Raw genomic sequence first — 20,721 nt, 5'->3', positions numbered from 1 at the left:
CGCGTCCGGGGCGGGTGTCCGGGCCCTGCGATGCTCCTGTTCTAGGAGAGGACACTTGAGAATCCACGAATAGGGGTTGGGAGTGGGAGTCCACTCTTTGGGAGGTGCGCCCCCCACAACCCCTTCCGGGCCCGCCTCGGCCCCGCCCCGGCCCCAGGCCCCGCCCCGGCCGGGCCGCACCGCACCGCCCACTACCCTCGGCTGGGCTGGGAGCCCCGGGGGCCGCCGCAGCCGCCAGAGCGCCCGCCATGCGCGCTGCCCCCGCCGCCCCGCTGCTCCAGCTGCTGCTCCTGCTGGGGCCGCGGCTTGAGGCTGCGGGCGTCGCAGAGCCGCCGCTGCCCGCCGTGGTCCTTGCCATCCTGGCCCGCAATGCCGAGCACTCTCTGCCCCACTACCTGGGCGCGCTGGAGCGGCTGGACTACCCCCGGGCCAGGCTGGCCCTCTGGTGAGAGAGACCCGGGCATGGGCATCCACCGGGCATCTATCCCCCAACCCCACCGACAGTCCGGGCTCCAGATGGACCCATCTGCTCGCTGCCCAGACACCACCCAGACAGGCCCCTCCCTCGCAGATAGGCCCTCCGCAACCCGTGTACCCGGACAGGACCCCTTATCCTCCTGGCCCTGCAGACTGACCTCTGAGGCCTTAGGTTGACACAGGGACACCATTCCCTAATTCTGGCCCCCCTATTCCTCCTCTTGGGACCTCCTCTGGGTGTAAGTTGGGCCCAGTCCCTCTTGCCTCAGAGCTGAAACTGAACCCGTGGGACCTGTGATTGGCCTGATTTGGAGCGGAGCAGACAGGAGCAGCTGGCGTCCCCTGGGGCCTGATGTGGCACAGACCAGCAGGCCTCCGGGTTCCTGGGGAGCCCGTGAGGGTGCTGTCAGCCCTGGGCTCCATGCTGCCCTATGGGGGAGTCACACCCGTTCCCCCTTCCCCTGGGCTGGTTCCAGCCTCTCTCAGGAGAGGGGCTGGGTCCTGCGGCCAAGGGCAAAGCCCCCTTCCTGCAGTCTCTCCCCCTAGGCGTCCCCGCAGGGCACTGGAATCAGAGGCCACAGTCTGTGGAAGCCAGAGCAGGGAGGAGTCCCAAGCTGAGGTTGGGGATAAACTGAGAGAAATGACCAAACTACCCTCCCTCCCCAACACACCAAAGTTGGGCTGGGGTTGGAGCCAGTGGCCTGGGGAGGCTGCCCACAATTACCAGTTTGGGAGTTAGTTCCCACCCATAGAAGACTTGACACGTAGTTAATCTTCACTTCTGGGGAATTGACTTAAAGGGGCAGTATCACGTAAAACCTGGGCTCTTGGCTAAGCCCCCTGCAATCCCCTCTGTCATGAGAGCCCCTTCAGAGAGGCTACTCGTGGTGGCAACGGAGCTTGGGCCCATCAGCCTTTCTCAGGGACGCTCAGAGTGTGGTTTGGTCATTATTACAACTGTCTGGTGGAGGGAAGCAGCAGCTCCTCTGTCCAGTCCTGACTCAGAGAGGGGCGGGGGCTGACCTGTGGTCACACAGCAGGGAAGGAAGGTAAGCAGAGAATGTGGTAGGTATGTTTCTCAAAGCTGAGGTACTTTCATCCTTCAAAATGCATTTGAGTTCTGTCCTCTCAGCCCCTGAGCATGCCAGGACAGCTTAAAGTTACAGGGAGAAAGTGAAGCCCAGAGAGGGCCAGAACCTGCTTGAGGTCACACAGTGGATCACAGACCTATGATTGGGACCTGGCTTCCTGCCTTCCTCTGGAGCACACCTGCCTCCTCCGCTCCCAGGAGAGGCCAGCCCTGCAAGTGTTGGTGCTCCGCGGGTCAAGGCTGCCTCAGGGTTTGGTCCTTCGGTGGCTGTGCCCCCTCACCCTTCTCCCTCCTGTGTCCTCAGGTGTGCCACAGACCACAACGTGGACAACACCACAGAGATGCTGCAGGAGTGGCTGGCTGCTGTGGGCGATGACTATGCCTCTGTGGTCTGGAGACCTGAGGGGGAGCCCAGGTGGTGACCTCAGGGGAACATTCTGGGGAAGATGGACAACAGCTGCAGCCCAGAGAAGGAAAGGGACAGCCCCGAGCCACAGCCTCCAGACCAGGGCTCTGTCCACTGCCCTGCAGAGAGGGACACCACATGCACCTACCCCATGGGAACATCTCATCGTTTTACCCCCTCAGGTCCTACCCAGACGAGGAGGGCCCTAAGCACTGGACCAAAGAAAGGCACCAGTTTCTGATGGAGCTGAAACAGGAAGCCCTGACCTTTGCCAGGGACTGGGGGGCCGACTATATCCTGGTAAGAAAGCCTGGCCTACAATTGGGCTTCCCACAGGTGGTGGTACCTGTCCTTGACAGAAATCTTGGTGTGACTTAACCACCTGTAGGCTGGCTCCTTCAGCTAGCAACCTGGGTCAGAACCCAGATCAGATATTGAGCTTGGATCCCTATGCTTGAGCTCAGACTTGGTGCTAAACCTGGATCCCTGAGTCAGAACGCAGGGTATATACTGAGACTCGATTCCTGGGCTAGAGTCTGGAGTATAAACTGAGCCTAGTTCCCTGGACTAGAGCTCAGAGTAGGTCTTTGGATTTACTTCCTAAAACTTCAGATAAAGTTCTTAGATCAGCAACTCGGGTATAATCTCTGGACCCAATCCCCGAGCCAGTGCCCCAGACTAGATTCTTGGTCCAGAAACGGATCTACTGGTTTATAGGTTAGACCTCTCTGAGGGAACCCCATTGGATCCTGGGAGACTTTCTGGGTTTCTGGAAATCTGGAGGGATCCCAGTGAATCCTTGGGGGACTGCAGCCCAGACAAGGCTGGGGCCTGTGACATCCCCCTCCCCACAGTTTGCAGATACGGACAACATTCTGACCAACAACCAGACACTGCGGCTTCTGATCGAACAGGGGCTGCCCGTGGTGGCCCCGATGCTGGACTCTCAGACCTACTACTCCAATTTCTGGTGTGGGATCACCCCCCAGGTAAGGCCGGGTTCGGGGGCCTCAGGAGGCTTGAGGTCTGAGAGGAGGGACGTGGAGAGACTGAAGGCCTTAGGGTCTGTGGGCCCTGGAAGGGGAGCAGTGTGCTGGGGATCGAGGGGCACCCTCTTACAGCCCAGAGCCACCCCTTCCCCAGGGCTACTACCGCCGCACAGCCGACTACTTCCCTACCAAGAACCGCCAGCGCCGGGGCTGCTTCCGTGTCCCCATGGTCCACTCCACCTTCCTGGTATCCCTGCGGGCGGAGGGGACAGAACAGCTGGGCTTCTACCCCCCTCACCCCAACTATACCTGGCCCTTCGACGACATCATCATCTTCGCCTACGCCTGTCAGGCTGCTGGTGAGGACAGCTCTCCTTGAGCCTTTCTCCCAGGCCTCTAGGCCTTTGCACATGCTATTTCCTCTGCTTGGCGTGCTCTTCCCCACTCTGCAATTAATCTTTTTAATTCCTGTTTGTCCTTCAGGTCGTAGCCTTTCTTGGGCCCACTGCCCCAGTAGGTTAGATGTCCTTCTGGCCGTCCCCACCATGGCACTTTCATGTATTCCTTCATTAGGCAAATATTTATGGGACACCTACCAGGTGCCAGGCACTGGGGAGACAGTGGTGAATAAAATCAGGCAGTCTCTGACCTCCTGGATCCTCCAGTCCAGTCAATCAAAGGATCACACAAATCAATGTCCAATCACAATGACAGGAAGAAGAGCTTTTTGATTATAGGTGTTTTGGGAGCTTAGACTAGAGTTAACTTGTCAGGGAAGGCTTCCTGGGGGATGTAAACTTTGGGGCTGAGATCTAAAGTATGGGCAGACATTAACAAGGTAGACAGGGCAGGACAGAGCATTTTAAGCAATGGGACCAGCAAGGTGCAAAGGCCCTGTGGTGGCAGGGGATGCAAGAAGGCAGGCAGCTGGAGCACAGTAAGCAAAGGGGGCATGGTTCAGGCTGAGGCAGGAAAGGTAGGCAGGGGCCAGCTTGTGTGGACCTGATGGGCAAGCATCTGGTCTTTAGCCTGTGGGTGTCAGGCAGCCATCAGAGGATCACGTGATTGGATTTGAACACTAGAAAATATCATTTTGTTGTCGGTGGTTATTTTTAAGATGAAGCTTACTAGAAAGTGTTTGGGTTTGGGGAATTCCCTGGCGGTCCAGTGGTTAGGACTCTGTGCTTTCTCTGCTGAGGACTCAGGTTTGATCCCTGGTCAGGGAACGAAGATCCAGCAAGCTGTGCAGCGCAGCCAAAAAAAAACAAAAAGAAAAAAAAGTGTTTGGGTTTGGATGGGATAAACCCAGTTCTGAGGAAGAGTCGAAGTTGAGAGTGAGACAGAGATACTGCTGTTGGAATAAAGATCTTGAGAAGGCTACAGAGAATGTATTTCACGGTGTGCACTCATGGGTGGCAAGGACATGAAGGCTGTCTGGTGGGTGGAGAACTCTGCTCATGGTCAAGGTGAATTAGAAGTGATGATTTAATCAAGAAGTGTTGCACTTGGGCAAGCAGTGTGTGAGAAGTGTCCAGGGAAAAGAGTGTCATCTTTTTTGTGTGTGTGCTGGCAACATCTGCAGTGCAGAGATGCAGGAAGAAAAAAAAATCAAGTGCAGAAAGAGAGTGAAGGTGAAACAAATACATGGAGAAAAAAATGAGAAGAAGCAGAAGTATTTCCTTTTTTTTTTCGCCACACCGGGAGGCTTGTGGGATCTCAGTTCCTCAACCAGGGACTGACCCCAGGCCCAGAATCCTAACCAGTAGGCCACCAGGGAATTCCCTATTTCGTTATTTTTTCATTCCTACCTCTACTTTGAGTATCAGCTGCTCTTTATCCGTCAGCGGTTTGTAGGAATTTCGTGAACAGGGGTTTTGTCTCCATCATTCACGCTTCCACCACCTGCACTGGGCCAGGCTCTGTGCTCAATGCTGGGCCTGGGGTTAACTTTTTAATAGATACCATGTGCCTGCCCTGGAGGACTCACAGTCTATAGAAGACAAAGGCTAAATAAATAATTATAATAAAGATTATAAACATTGAAGGAATAAAAAAGGCCACTCTGGTTGCCAGGTGGAGGACAGCATGGTGGGGGCAGGCGAGGGGGTGGGGTTAAGTGTAGGGATCTGGGCAAGAGGTGATGGTGCTGGATTGGCGAGGGGGGATGGGCAGAGGTGGGAAAGATTTAGGGGGTGGAGCAACGCCCGGTGGCATCAGGTGGCTGTAGCCAGCTCCTTCCTCACCTTGATCCCCCGAGGGCAGGGACTGTCCGTCTTTCTCACCACCAGCAGCCAGCTGGTGCTCTAGACGCGTCTATTGCATGAATAAACCATTTCGGCAGGAAGATCCCTTAGATATTGTTTGAGCCAAGCCGTTTCTCCCTCCAAGCCCAGGTGGGGACACCGGGTCCCAGACAGGACTCACGTGGTGGGTCACTGGCAGGACTGGGCCTAGGACCTCCCATCGGGTTTCTGAGAGCCCTACCCTGCACTCCAGTGCTCACTGGGCCTCTCTCCGCAGGGGTCTCGGCCCACGTGTGCAACGAGCACCGTTATGGGTACATGAACGTGCCTGTGAAATCTCACCACGGGCTGGAAGATGAGAGAGTCAACTTCATCCACCTGATCTTGGAAGCGCTGGGTGAGAGCCGCGAGCCGGTGTGTCCCCCCTCCCTACCGCTGGGGTAGAAGCCTCTCCCCAACTCATTCCCTGACTCTGGGCAAGTCCCTTTTCCCGCTGGGCCTCAGTCTGCCCATCTGTACAATGGAAGCAGGTGGATTCTGTGATCTCCTGCTGGGTGTTCTGCCAGGGGGCAGGAACGAGGCGGGCTAGGACTCCAGGGCTGCTGCTGACTAGAGCCAGCAGGGACTCATGATGTGGGGGGTGCTTTCCTCTGCAGTGGATGGGCCCCCCATGTGGGCCTCAGCTCATGTGTCCCGGCCCCCAAAGAGGCCCAGCAAGATGGGGTTTGATGAGGTAAGTCCTCCCGGCCTGCAGGATTGGGGCCAGGAGGTGGGTGGGCTCTCCCCTCCCCCTGCACCCACTCCCCTGCCTCCCCTCCTCTTCCAGGTGTTTGTCATCAGCCTGACCCGCCGGCCTGACCGCCGAGAGCGCATGCTGAGTTCGCTCTGGGAGATGGAGATCTCTGGGCGTTTGGTGGATGCCGTGGATGGCCGGTGAGGCTTCCTGGGTGGGGACAGGACCCTGTGCAGCCGGTGGGGACCGAGTGGTCCATCACGGCTCCATGGGGGTGGGAAAAGCAGACAATGAGCTGAATGAGTTTGCCGTTCTAGGAGGTATTCAAACAGGGCCTGAGTAATTCTGTCTCGGGGAGTCCCAGGGCAGACAGAACAGGACAGGGTGCCCTCCCTCAGCCCACCTGGGGGAGGAGAGTACAGTGGTTAAGGCCCAGGGTCTGGAGCTTCTGGGCGTGGTCACCAGCTGCGTGACCTCCATCTCTCAGCCCTACTGTGTAAACGGCGAGTAACTGCCTTCCTCTTAGGGGTTTGTAAGGGTTCGGTGAAGATTTAGCCACGACCTGAAATGTAGTAAGTATCCAAAGGTCAATAATGTCTTCATTATGATTATCAGGGTTATTCTTTTCCATCCTGAACTTAGGTCCCTGATGGGCGGGGCGGGGTGGGAGCAGGCCAGTCGTGTTCCCCCAGCAACCAGGGGTCACACGGCCCCACATGCCCACTGCTGTTTGCTGCATACGCCCCAGCCCTGTGGACTGCAGGATGTCCATCCTTTGCTTGGGCCGCTGCCTAAGAAGTATCTGCCATGTTCCCCGCGTTCATCCTGGGGGTGTCCCCCTCAGACTGCTGCCCCCTCCCCTTAGGATCCCCCCCGCCCGAGGTGGCAGTGGCTTTCCAGGTCCAGTCACTGATGGCTTCAGGCCACATGAAGCAGTAGCAAGACTGAAGCCTCCTTCCAACCAGACTCCAGTGTGACTGTCCCCAACTTGCACGGGCCAGTTCCCCCTGGACAGGTCCCTGGTGGGCACCCCTGACTCCCTTATACCATCTGCCTCAGGACACTCAACAGCAGTGTCATGAGGAGCCTCGGCGTGGACCTGCTTCCCGGCTACCAGGACCCCTACTCGGGCCGCACACTGACCAAGGGCGAGGTGGGCTGCTTCCTCAGCCACTACTCCATCTGGGAGGAGGTGAGGACCCCCATCCACTGCTCTGTGCCAGCACTCGTGTGACCGGGGATTGACCGAGCACACTAACAAAGACCCGGCCAGCAGCTTTCAGCCTCTTCAGGGCCCAACCCTATACCTTATTCACCCTGTGGTCTCCACTGAGCACCTACTGTGTGCTAGGAGAGCTTCTGCTCTGAGAACACAGAGGTGAACAAGAAGAATGCATCCGGTCCCTCCTGGGGCAAAGGGACCAGAGCAAGGCACAGAAATCAAGAAAGAACTAAGCTTGCCACGGAGTGGGGATATACAGGCTGTTCGAGAGTGTGGACTGGCCCGGCCTCCTGGCCTCCTGTGGGGTCAGGGCGGGCCTCGCCATTGAGGGGCAGGGAGAGAAGCCTTCTCAGCAGAGGAAGACAGTGCGGACACAGGCCCGGGGGCTGAGGGAGTTGGGTGTGTTCTGTGTGGGAAGAAGAAAGGCCTAGGGCTTGGCCAAGCAACCTCAGCCCAGGGCTGGGGTGTGAGTGCCTGGGAGAGGTCACTGCCTGGACACGGCAGGAGAGGACCCAGGCCTGGCCCTCCAAGGGGCGCCCCCTCCAGGAGGTGGAGCACAGACTCACTCCTTGTTTTTATTTTCTACTGTAGCCAGAATGTGGGCGTGTGAGCTTATATTTCTGCTTTTGTGCTACCTCTGAACAGATTGAAGGATGATGTACGTTTCACCACTTACTGAGCTGGTCTCATCCTCTTTTCACATTTCCAAAAGTTACAAAAAGTATTTTTTCTCAGGGATGTGTGGGGCTAGGGCCTTCCTCCACCCCCCACCCCCCAGCCTAGCTTCCTTGAGGAAAGCTCAAGAGGCGGACGTGAGGAGCCAGGCCCTGGAGTCCAGCAGATGCGGTTCAGATCCCAGTTCTGCCACTTCCTGGCTGTGTGTCCTTGGACGAGTGGGTTCATCTCCCTGTGTCTCCACCTCCTTGGTGCAGTACGGGGACATCGTACCTCCTGAGGGTCCCTGGAGATGAACACTGTGGCCCCAGTGCTCAGTGACTGCAGCAAGGGTTCTGATTGCCATTGTGATCTGCTTGGAGAGCAGGACTCTGCCCTCTGGACCCATCTCCCATTGGGAGAAACCACTCAGAGATGGGTCCCCTTCCCCGAAGGTCACGTAGCACAAGGGCGGGGCTCACAGGCCCCCTTACTTTGCCGGCCTGATTCACGGCCAGGGATGGAGGGAAGAAGGGAGGCCCCCCGCCAAGCCTCCAGCAACTGAGCAACGCAGCCAGGGCTGAGCATTCGGCGTGTAACTGAGGCCAGGAGCGTCTGTCACAGTCAGCCAGGTGGGAGGGGACAGCCCGAGTCTAAAGAGCCTCCCCCACCGTGTACCACAGGTGGCTGCCCGGGGCCTGGCCCAGGTTGTGGTGTTTGAGGACGACGTGCGCTTTGAGAGCAACTTCAAGATGCGGCTGGAGCGGCTGATGAAGGAGGTGGAGGCGGAGAAACTTCCTTGGGACCTGATGTAGGCAGCCTGGGCCCCCAGGGGCCAGGGAGAGGGGTGGGCCTCCAGGGGTCTGCCTCCTCCTGAGGGGTCCTGGGACATCTACAGTGATTCCTGGGACCCCTGGTGTCACCTGCAGCTACCTCGGCCGGAAGCAGGTGAACCCGGAGGAGGAGGCGGCCGTGGAGGGGCTGCCACACCTGGTGGTGGCCGGCTACTCCTACTGGACACTGGCGTACGTCCTGAGCCTGGCTGGCGCCCGCAAGCTGCTGGCCTCCCAGCCCCTGCGCCAGATGCTGCCCGTGGATGAGTTCCTGCCCATCATGTTTGACCAGCACCCCAAGTGAGCCTCAGATGGGGGCAGGGCAGGGTCAGCTATGCCCGAGAGCCAACCTCAGCAAGTAGTAAGTCCCCTCACTGGGCAGGTGGAGAGACTGAGGCTGGCAGGGCTGAGTCACTTCCTTCTGGTCACCAAGGAATAGCCCAGCTTAGCCCTAGAGTCAGACCAATCTATGTGTGAATTCTGTGATGCCCTGTGGTTTTCAGTCAAGTGATTTTCCTGTTCTGTGCCTCAGTTTCTCCATCTGGAAAATGGGGATAAGAGAAATCCTGCCTCAGGATTAGATGGGGAGGGCGGTCAGGTGCTCTGGGGGTGAGGTGCCTGGCTCCGGGCTGGCTTGGGTCTGGGTGGAGGCGCCTACCCCAGCCCCCCTGAGCCAGCCTCCCACCTCCCAGTGAGCAGTACAAGGCACACTTCTGGCCACGGGACCTGCGGGCCTTCTCAGCCCGGCCCCTGCTCGCTGCTCCCACCCACTACGCGGGGGACGCTGAGTGGCTCAGCGACACAGAGACGTCCTCGCCCTGGGACGATGACAGCGGCCGCCTCATCAGCTGGAGTGGCTCTTATAAGACCCTGCGGGACCCCCGCCTGGACCTGGCCGGCAGCAGTGGGCACAGCCTCCATCCCCACCCCCAGGATGAGCTCTAGGTGGGCCTCGGTTTTCTCTCACCTTCAACGACTGACTCTGTGTTTGGGTCTCCCTTTCCCCTTCTCAGCTGTCTTCTCTCTCTCCCTCTCTCTGTCTCGGGCTTTCTCTCTCTCTGTCTCTGTTTGTATCTTTGACTGGGCCTGCGTTTCTCTGTCCACCTCTAACTCCTTCTCTCTCGCTCTCTTTCTCTCTGCCCATCTCTATCTCTTTGTGTCTCTCACTGTCTCTGTGTCTGTTTCTGTCTCTGTCTCTCACTGTCCACCTCTAGTTCTTTCTACTTCTCTCCTCTTACCTCTCTTGTCCCACCAGGTCAGGGTGGTGACTCCAGAGAAGCACCTGGGAATAGGCCATAGCTGTCCAGAGAGCAGAGCAAGAGCCACCACCAGGAGCCATAGCCCCAGTAGAGACCTGGCTGCCGCCTTGGGCATGGCCACTGCCCTCTGGACCCGTCTTCCATTGGGAGAAACCACTCAGAGATGGGTCCCCTTCCCCGAAGGTCACGTAGCACAAGGGCAGGGCTCACAGGCCCTCTTACTTTGCCAGCCTGATTCAGGGCCTGGGGTGGAGGGAAGAAGGGAGGGCCCCCAGCCTTCAGTTTCAAGCTGGGCGGACACAGGAGCCCTGCCCCCAGCTGAGGACCCAGCTGCTGGGGCCCCTCTGCCGCCTTCTACCTCCACCTCAGTTCCCTACCCAGCTTGACACATGGGTCTCACCTGCCACCCTCTTCCCTGGCCAGTGGGAAGTGCAGGGAGGTGGGAGGAGGACCCAGCACACAGTAGGCCCTCAATAAAAGCTGGCTGGTATTGCACTTTATACTTTTTAACTCATGGTTGAGCCTCTGCGTGTCCTGAGGGCTGGGACGGAGGCGTTCCTGATCTGTGGATGAGCAGGTGGAGAGACAGAGAGGGGAGGGCAGCCTAGAGGAGGAGTCAGGCCATCGACCTGGCATCACCTCCTTAGCCTGCTCATTGGTAAAGTGGAGGTGGGAGGAGAAGTATCTCATGGGCCAGGTGGGTATCAAGTAGCCAGGCCTGGAGCCCAGCCCACAGTGAGTGCTTACCCACTGTGGCTGTCATGGTCATCACCGGCCTCACCTTGCTGGCCAGGGTGGGCCCAGGCCAGACCGAGGGCTGCTGAGGCCTCCTTGCCTTTGGATCTTCACTTGTGCAGTTGGAACCCCTCCCCTGGAAGTGGCTGGGGAGATCCAGGGCTCCCCTCCTGCCCTAACTGGTGTGGCAGCCAGAGGGCGCAAGGTGGCAGAGCCTGGACCTTGTGGGCCAGGGCGCCCTCTGCTGGTATGGGGCCAGCAACGGGAAGGGAGCCTGGGGCATTTGGAATCTGCCCCCTGTGCTCTGGGTTACTTGCAGCAGCTTTACCTTCTTCTGCTCTCCTGCTTGGGAACTGCCGGCCTTCCTCCCTCCCCACCCCGGTAAGGCCCAGCAACTGTCTCCACTGCCTGCACTCAGGCAGCGGAGGGGCTGGGGAGGCGACTCCTTGTCTTGTCCGTAGCTGCCGTGGCTCCACCAGCGCAGGACCTGCCATCTCCAGGTTTCCTCCTTCAGAGGATTCCCTCCCCCATGCAGCCCCTTGACTTGGTCTTGTAAGCACCTGGGTCCTGGCAGAGTCAGTCAGGCACCCCCTGGGGCTGGGCTTTCCCTCCTTCCGTACCAGGGATGAGGTCCCGCTGGCCTGGCTTTGGTTCCAGAGCCTGGCGTGGCTCTGAGAAGGACTTTGGGCCAGAGCTGTGGAATTGGTGCTTTGTTCATTCCAAGACCAAAAGCCATTGATTCTGGATGGCTATGACCTTGAGTAAGTCACTTCTCCCTTCCAGGCTCCAGGCGTCCCTTTCATTCATTAAAATGAACATTTATTGAGCACCCTCTATGGGCCATGTTTAGATACTAGGGATACAGCGGTGAATAAAACTGTCCCCCCAAAATCCCTGACCTCACAGAGCTGACGTTCTAGTGAGGGAGACAGACAAAAACAGAGAAGCAAATATTGGAGGTTGGTAAGTCCTACAGAACAAAATGAGGGAGGAAGTATCAAGTATGAGCTGAGAAGTTAACACATGAACAAAGACTTCAAGGAAGTGAGGGGACAAGCTATGGGGATACGGGAAAGAAGACCATTCTAGGCCAAGGGGGCAGCATATGCAAAGGTCCTGAGGCAGGAACAGGACTGGCAGGTTCAAAAGACAGGGAAGATGCCACTGTGGCTGGAGCAGAAGGAGCAAGGAGGAGCCAAGTTCTGGAGGTGAGGGAGCCAAGGTCAGGGCCCGAGCACGGAGGGCCTTGGAGGTCATTTTGGCTTTTACTCTGAGACAAAGAGCCCCTGGAGGGTTTGAGGCAGACAAATGACACAGTCTAAGTTTTATTTTAACATGATGACCCTGGCCGCTGTAATGAACTGTGGTCGGATCCAGGGTAGAAGTAGGGAGATGGGTTAGGAGCCCATTGAAATAATCCAAGTGAGACATGATGGGGCCCCAGACCAGGGTGTTAACAGTGGGGGTGGCGGGAGGCAGCAGCGGAACTTCAGGAGGAGACGCGGACCCCCTGCGCTGCCTAGCAACGCTCAGCCCCTCTGTGTTCTTCCACGTCGTCAGCGAGCCCTTGGGCTGCATCTCCTTCACGCTGTTTGCAGACAAAGTTCCAAAGACAGCAGAACACTTGCGTGCTCTGAGCACTGGGGAGAAAGGATTTGGTTATGAGGGTCCTCCTTTCACAGAAGTATTCCGGGATTTATGTGCCAGGGTGGTGCCACCATAGCACCGGTGGCATCCAGCTACAGGGAGAAATGTGATGACGAGAACTTCACCCTGAAATACACAGGTCCTGGCACCTTGTCCGTGGCAAATGCTGGACCCAACACAAGTGGTTCCCAGTTTCTCAGCTGCACTGCTAAGACTGAGTGGCTGGATGGCAGGTGTGTGGTCTTTGGCAAGGTAGAAAAGGGCATGAACGGTGTGGCAGCCGTGGACCACTCTGGTTCCAGGAATAGCGAGACCGGCAAGAAGCTCACCATTGCTGTCTGTGGACAACTCTAATAAATCTGACTCGTGCTTTATCTTAGACATCAGCCCATTCCTTCCGTAGCTCAGAAGAGCATCCCTCACCCGCATCTGTTCGTGACATCCTATCATCTTTGTGCTTTTGCTGCAGTTCTTTGGGTTTCACATTTTCCATTCCCCGCTCCAAGTCTAGCTGAATTGCAGAGTTAAGTTTATGATCATGAAATAAAAACTAAACAACAACAGAGAGAGAGACCTAGACAGATTGAGGAGGATGTCAAAGTTTTGGACCCAAATTACTAGAAGAATGGAACTGCCATCAACAGAAATGGAGAAAACTACAGAGTGGGGGGCAGGGGACTGGCTTGGGGGCGGGTCAGGAGATCATTTTCAGATGTGCTACATTTGAGATTCAGGTGCAGGTGTCAATTAGGAGTTAGATACACGAGCCTGGGATTCAGGGGTCGGGTCTGGGCTGGAGATAGAAGCTTGGCATCCCCTGTCCTGGCCCCAAACCACACACTCCACCACCTGTTACCTGTGGAGCTGGTTGAAGTGCAGATTCCTGCCCACCTCCTAATTCTCCTGCCCAGGGTTCTGATTCAGTAGGTTGTGGGTGAAGCCTGTTTGTTTGTTTATGGCTGCGTTGGGTCTTCGTTGCTGTGCGCGGGTTCTCATTGCGGTGGCTTCTGTTGTTGCGGAGCATGGGCTGTAAGTGCGCAGGCTTCAGTAGCTGTGGTTCGAAGGCTCTAGAGCGCAGGCTCAGTAGTTGTGGCACACGGGCCTAGTTGCTCCGCAGCATGTGGGATCCTCCTGGACCAGGGATCGAACCCATGTCTCCTGCACTGGCAGGCGGATTCTTAACCACTGCGCCACCAGGGAAACCCGGCCTGTTTTTGAACAAAACTATCACAGGTGATCCTGAGGAGCTGACAGGTTTGGGAACTGTAGCTAAATCTACATACAGTAAAATTTACTTTGATTTTTTTTTGAATGAATGATTCTTTAAATTCTATAGTGCTTTACAATTTTCAAAAGTTTCACACACATGATTTCATATAATTCCATAATAACCCTGTTTTCCCCCTAACCCTCTACTGCACCTCCCCCTTCCCTGTCCCCACTGGTAACCCCCAGTTTGTTCTCTGTATCTAGGAGTCTGTTTCTTTTTTGTTTTATTCACCAGTTTGTTGTATTTTTTTTAGATCCCACATGTAAGTGATATCATACAGTATTTTTCTTTCTCTGTACTTTGATGATTTTTGACAAATGTAAAGTCATGCCACCAGTACCACAGTGAAGATATGGAATATATACATCCCCCCAAAAAGTTCTCCTCTGCCTCTCTGCAGTCAATTCCCTTTTCCCACCCCAGTCCCTGGAAACCACTGATCTGTCTGCTGTCCCTGATTTTGCCTTTTCCAAACTGTCACCTGGATGGAATCATGTAGTACCTGGCCTTTTGTGTCTGTCTTCTTTCATCCAGTATAATGTTTTATTTGGAAGTTTTATACAAAACTGAGCTTTAAAGTCTTCCCTAATATTTTATACCACAGTTTCTAATCCTAATATATATTATGAAGAATGAAGTATGAAATTTTCATCAAGACTTCCAAACGTCCCCCGATACCCACCAGACGACTCAGATGCTGTGTAAATATTTTGCTTTTCTGTGGGTGCCCTTCTCTGAAAAAAGGCTGGGAAGTCTTTCTCCAAGGCATACCCACTGCTTGGGGGAGGCATGGGGAACTGCGGGAAAGTGAGAGTGGGGATGGGTCGGGGCAAGAACCGGGTCTCCTTCTCGCTCCTGCTGGACCACTTCTAAGCTGCTCTTCCCCCCACCCCGCTACTGCCACAATAGTGTGCAAACCAAGAGACAAGGGGCTTTGCTATGAGTAAATGGCAGCTTTTGGGCATTGGCTGTTTGCCGGCTGTTTGCCAACTCTTCTGCCTGCTTGGGGAGCTCTTTTTTTCCTTCCGGTTTCTTAGCCGATTTGTAGATGCTGGAGAATTCCCTGGCGGTCCAGTAGTTAGGACTCCGCACTTTCATTGCCAAGGGCCCTTGTTCAATCCCTGGCGGGGGAACTAAGATCCCTTAAACAGCAGGGCAGCCAAAAAAAAAAAATGAAGGGATGCTGGAGAAGAGCCCTCCCTGCAAACCTACTAGTCACAGCGTAGGCCCTGCGGGCAGAAAAAACTGGCTTGAGTGGTCCCAGCCCCTTCTAGCTCTATGACCATGGGCAAGTGTCCTGACCTCTCTCTAGGCTCAGTTTTCTGCTCTGTAAAATGAGATTACACTCAAGCCAACCTCACCAGATGTTGTGAGGATTCATTGAGCTAATGCAGGTGAGCGCAGTGCCTGGCACAGAGGGAGTGCTGCCCTGAGGGTCACTGGTATCACAGTGACCCTCCAGACGATGAGTGTGAATCAGGATGGACTTGGGTGGTCTGCCTGAGTCAGAGGAAAAAGTGGCGCAGGGAGAAGGAGGGTGTCTCTGTAAACAGGTAATCTAATTTCCAATTTCACCTCTGCCACTTAATTATCTGTACCCCTTGAGCCAGGTCCTTCTCCTCTCTGTAAAATGTCTGTTTCCCTTTCTTTAAAATGAAGGGGCATGACCAGATTTGCCCTCCAAGATCACTCCCGGGTGGTCCAGGAAGTGGTTCTCAAACTTTAGAGTCCAAACTTTACAGTGCATCCGAATCACCTGGAGAACTTGTTAAAACACAGATTGCTGCTCCCCCCGCCCCCCAGTTTCTGATTCAGTAAGTCTGGGGTGGGGCCTAAACAATGTGTATTTCTAACAAGTTCCCTGGTGATGCTGATGTTGCTGGTACAGGGACCCCACTTTGAGAACCGCTGCTTTGGGCCACCGTAGAACCTGGACTCTCTTCTCAACTGAGTCCAGCATCCATCCAATCTCAGAGGCCCAGGGTCAGTGAGGGGCTGGTTAAAGGTCCAAGAGGAGCCAAGCCTTGATAGGGCCTGGGAGAATTTTCTCTCCCTACTCCACCCAGGACTTGAAATCTCTCAAGTCACCTGAAAGAAAAAGCTAGACCCTGTTTGGAGCACGGATTCCTTCTCCCCAGGGTTATGCTGGGGCCATTGCATCAGGGCCCTGGAGGAAGTGCTCCAAGATGGAAACAACTGGTAATCAGGCCCTAGGGCAAATGGATAGGCTGCTCCAGAGCCTAAGGACTCGGGCCATCCCCCTGCCGGGAGCTGCACACAGGGCTGGGGTCCAGCGCTGGAGATGACAGCTCCTCCTTCACCTGTGGTTATTTCCAACGAACAAGAAAAGCCCACGTTCATTGTTGAAATTTAGAGAAACAGAATGAGGAAACTAAAATCGTCAGTGTTAACATTTTGAGATAGTGTCTTCTGGTTAAAAATTAAAAAAAAAATCTTTTATTACTTAAGCTGGGTGGCTGGGTGGTGCTCCATTAGTGTTTATTTTATTGTTATTACTATTATTTTTGGCCGCACCACGCAGCATGCAGGAATCCTACTTCCCTGACCAGGGATGGAACCCATGCCCCATGCAGTAGAAGCGCGGAGTCCTAACCACTGGACCGCCAGGGAAGTCCCAAGTTTATTATACATCTTTAAATGGAACATATGCATTATGTTTGGGTTGAATTGTGTCCCCCAAAAGTTAATATGTTGAAGTCCTAACACCCAGTACTTCAGAATGCAATTTTATTTGGAAATAGATTTGTTATAGTTGTAATTAGTTAGGATGAGGTCATACTGGAGAAGGATGGGTCCCTAATATCCACTACAGCTGATATCCTTATAAAAAGGGGAAATTTGGACACAGACACACACACGTGGAGAAGGCCATTGGTAGACTGGAGTTCCTCTAGCAAGGAACTACCAAAAGCTAGGACCAAGGCCTGGACCAGATCCTTCCCAAGCACCTTCAGAGGGAGCATGACCCTGCCAACACCTTGATCTCAGACTCCTGGCCTCCAGAACTGTTTAGTTCTGTTTAGTTTCTGTTGTTTCATTCACCCAGTTTGTGGTACTTTGTCAAGGCAGCCCTAGGAAACTAATACATATTACATACCCTCTTTTGTTCACAGTTTTTTTTTTTTTTTTTTTTTTTTTTTGTGGTACGCGGGCCTCTCACTGTTGTGGCCTCTCCCGTTGCGGAGCACAGGCTCCGGACGCGCAGGCTCAGCGGCCATGGCTCACGGGCCCAGCCACTCCGCGGCATGTGGGATCTTCCTGGACCGGGGCACGAACCCGCGTCCCCTGCATCAGCAGGCGAACTCTCGACCGCTGCGCCACCAGGGAAGCCCTTGTTCACAGTTTTATTTTTTATTTTATTTATTTATTTTTAAATTTTTGGCTGCCTCTCACGATATGAAGGATCTTAGTTACCCGACCAGGGATCGAACCTGTACACTGTGCAGTGGAAGCGCAGAGTCTTAACCACTGGACCACCGGGGAAGTCCCTATTCACAGTTTTAAAAAGAGGATATATAAGTGTAATACAAGAAACACCCATGTATCCTCCACCCCAAATTTGTAGTTTTTTTCTCTGTGAATATATATCTACATCTCTCCTCAGCCTCCCAAACAAATACATGGTCTTATACTGAACTTGCTGTTCCTACAATCTATTTTTTCAACCAATAGATCACAATTATCTTCTCCAACAAGTTTTTTTTTTTCACACAAAGTTTTCTTTTTTTATTATTATTTATTTATCTTTGGCTGCGTTGGGTCTTCGTTGCTGTGCGTGGGCTTTCTCTAGTTGTGCTGAGCGGGGTCTACTCTTTGTTGTGATGCACGGCCTTCTCATTGCGATGGCTTCTCCTGTTGTGGAGCAAGGGCTCTAGGCATGTGGGCTTCAGCAGTTGTGGCTCGCGGGCTCTAGAGTGCAGGTTCAGTAGTTGTGGCGCACGGGCTTAGTTGCTTCGTGGCATGTGGGGTCTTCCTGGACCAGGGCTCGAACCCGTGTCCCCTGCTATGACAGGCAGATTCTTAACCACTGTGCCACCAGGAAAGTCCCTTTTTTAAATATTTATTTTTTTATTTGGCTGCACTGGGTCTTAGTTGCAGCCTGCAGGATCTAGTTCCCTGACCAGGGATCATACCCACACTCCCCCTCCAGGGAACGTGGACTCTTAACCACTGGACAACCAGGGAAGTCCCTCCAACAAGTTTTTAATCTGCTGATTTTTCTTCTGACTGAAAACATATTCCTTTGCAAAAATGCTTAAACATTACAGAAATACACACTTCACAAGTGAAAAATCTCTGACTCCACCTTCCAGAAATAAACACTCCTAAGCGTTCAGTGTCTAGTCCTCCAGATTTTTTTACATGTACGTATTAACATACACAGGTTATTTTCCTACAGAAATGGCATCATGGTCGACTTACAGCTGTGCACCTTGCCTTTTACTTTTCTCAGCTATATGTTTTGGAAACCTTTCCACATTCAACAATTGATCTCTCTTATTATCTATTTTATTATTATTTTTTGGCTGCATTGGGTCTTCATTGTGGTGCGCGGACTTCTCACTGTGGTGGCTTCTCGTTACGGAGCATGGGCTCTAGACGCGTAGGCTTCAGTAGTTGCAGCACGCAGCTTCACTAGTTGTGGTCTGCGGGCTCTAGAGTGCAGGCTCAGTAATTGAGGTACATGGGCTTACTTGCTCTGCGGCATGTGGGATCTTCTCGGACCAGGGCTCGAACCCATGTCCCCTGCTTTGGCAGGCAGATTCTTAACCACTGTGCCACCAGGGAAGTCCAGTTACATCCATTTTTAAACCTACCAGCAATGTGTGAGACTGCTTATTTCCCAATGTCCTCATCAGTGCTAGGTAGTGCTCTTAAAAAAAAAGTGGCCAGTGCTGGCCAGGCTTGGAGTGGCCTGAATTCAGAAAACACGGTCCAGCAATCCAAAGTGATATCAGGGAATTCCCTGGTGGTCCAGTGGTTAAGACTCCGAGCTCCCAATGCAGGGGGCCCAGGTTCGATCCCTGGTCAGGGAACTAGATCTCACAACTAGAAGATCCTGCATGCTGCACAGAAGATCCCACAAGCCGCAACTAAGACTCGGTGCAGCCAAATAAATAAATAAATAATACTTAAAGAAAAATTCCTGTTCTCTTTCCCATCGCATGTCCTTCACCCACTACAGGTGTCCCTGTGCGCCTGTCTTCAGCACCCCTTCCTCCCTGTTGCCTGTCTCTAAGTTTTTCCCCTGCCTCCTTCCTGTCACTCACTTCCAGTGTATGCATGTGTGTGTATGTGTGTGTGTGTTGAGGGTGGTGACCTCTCAGTCCTGTCCATTCTCAGATTCTCCATCACAAAAGCCCCGAAGAACTGCACTGGCAGAGGAAAACCCTCCTCAGATGGTGGGTAGGGGACAAAGCCACAGAGGCAAAATCCTTCAGTGGGTGGGGAGGGGAAAGCTTTAATCATTTCATCTGGTCACGTCAGAGGGGTTGGCTGTGTATACTCCTTGAAGACCGTGTGGGATGTGTAGGTTTGGTGTCCCTCAGCCTGGGCTTACTTAGCACACAGTAGGGACTTAATAAATGTTGGTTCATTGAATGAGGGAGCACTGAGAAATGATCAACAAGTCTGCGTTGGGGCTGGCAAGAGATGTTTTACAGAGATGTTTGACCTAGGCCTGGAAACAAGAAGGTTATCTTGGGCAGCAAAAATGACATCACTTCTTCTGAAGTGGGGGGATAAGGTGGGGGAAGTTAAAGGTGAGGGAAGGTGGGAGAAGGTGGAGAGAATTCCATTGGATGAATTTATGTTTTTCTATGAAAAAGGAGAGTTGTCATATGGGATGGGGAAGAGGCAAAGATTTGGAAAAGCCAACGTGGCTGGCTTCCCTGGTGGCGCAGTAGTTAAGAATCCACCTGCCAATGCAGGGGACACGGGTTCAAGCCCTGGTCCAGGAAGATACCACATGCCACGGAGCAACTAAGCCCGTGCACCACAACTACTGAGCCTGTGCTCTAGAGCCCGTGAGCCACAACTACTGAAGCCCTTGCGCCTCGAGCCCGTGCTCTGCAACAAGAGAAGCCACTGCAACGAGAAGCCCGTGCACCACAACGAAGAGCAGCCCCCACTCACGGCAACTAGAGAAAGCCCGTGCGCAGCAACAAAGACCCAACTCAGCCAAAAATACATAAATAAATAGATAGATAGACAGATAAATAAAAAGCCAACGTGGGGAGGCGGAGGGGGTCCAGGGATAAATTAAACCATTGCTGGGCAGTGGTGAGGGCTCAGCTGAGGGTGGAGGAAATGATTTGTGCATTTGATCTTTGCAGAGACTCCGGTGGTTGGATTACAATAGGGATTGGGGATCCATCAATTCTTCAACAGGGAGAAAATGAACGGGGCAAGGGAGTGGAGGGCTCCCTAACACTGAGGAATGAACGCCATAAGCATTAGACAGTAGACGGGAAGGCAGAGGAATGAGTTCTGTTTGGAGAGGGGGGAGCTGGAACTTAAGATTTCAGGTGGACCAGTTGTGTGACACTGGGAGTACATGGCTGAGGTGGAGGGAAGGTCATGGAGATGAGGACGTCAAGGAACTGAGGCCAGGATAGCCCTGAGGATGTTAAAGTCTCCCAGAATTCAGGGCGGGTGCGTGAGCCACGTGACAGCCCCCCATGATTGGCTGACAGTGAAACATAGTTGAGAAGATGGAGACTCAGCGAGAACTTCAACGGAGTAGGTGTGTACACACAGCAGCATACAGTGTGCAGGAGGGCAGGGAGGAACAAGGGGAACGCGGACCCTTCCTCCCGCCTGGACAAAGACAGGCGATGTGGGAGGGGGAGAGAGTCTGGGTGGTGTGCAGAAGCGGGCTCCATCTCTGCACCAGCAGGGGAGGAGAGACAGGGCTGTATTTCCACAAGCAGCGCGCAGCTCCGGACAGTAACATGTTTCCTGACCCCTGAGCCCAGTGGCCTAATATGAATCAGAGGGAGTAGGCTAGAAGTTGGGCGCTCCTCTGAGTTAGGGGAACCGACAAGGGCTGAAGGCAGGGTAAAAATGGCGGAAGTGGGAAAGCTAGGTCTTGAACGGCGAGGCAAGCCCTGGCGACGCAAGCCCGGGCCAGGCCCGTCAGT

At 54.1% G+C, this 20,721-nt stretch overlaps 1 protein-coding gene and 1 pseudogene across 1 annotated transcript; both read left to right on the top strand.

Moving 5' to 3' along the window:
- The first annotated feature begins 202 nt into the window (after positions 1 to 202).
- Positions 203 to 10,416, top strand: CERCAM (cerebral endothelial cell adhesion molecule). The gene is made up of 13 exons (XM_060100709.1): positions 203 to 445; positions 1,872 to 1,982; positions 2,156 to 2,273; positions 2,828 to 2,962; positions 3,117 to 3,321; positions 5,483 to 5,602; positions 5,862 to 5,938; positions 6,032 to 6,138; positions 6,998 to 7,130; positions 8,498 to 8,625; positions 8,744 to 8,947; positions 9,340 to 9,592; positions 9,903 to 10,416. The coding sequence occupies exons 1-12, from the start codon at positions 249 to 251 to the stop codon at positions 9,590 to 9,592; spliced, it is 1,788 nt and encodes a 595-aa protein (XP_059956692.1). The 5' UTR covers positions 203 to 248; the 3' UTR covers positions 9,903 to 10,416.
- A 99-nt stretch (positions 10,417 to 10,515) lies between these two features.
- Positions 10,516 to 12,653, top strand: LOC132491794 (peptidyl-prolyl cis-trans isomerase A-like; annotated as a pseudogene).
- Positions 12,654 to 20,721: the final 8,068 nt, after the last annotated feature.

The sequence above is a fragment of the Mesoplodon densirostris genome, chromosome 6 (assembly GCF_025265405.1).
Source record: "Mesoplodon densirostris isolate mMesDen1 chromosome 6, mMesDen1 primary haplotype, whole genome shotgun sequence".
Taxonomy (NCBI): Eukaryota; Metazoa; Chordata; class Mammalia; order Artiodactyla; family Ziphiidae; genus Mesoplodon; species Mesoplodon densirostris.
Note: the sequence above shows the minus strand (reverse complement) of the source record. Positions and strands in the feature narration are given on the sequence as shown.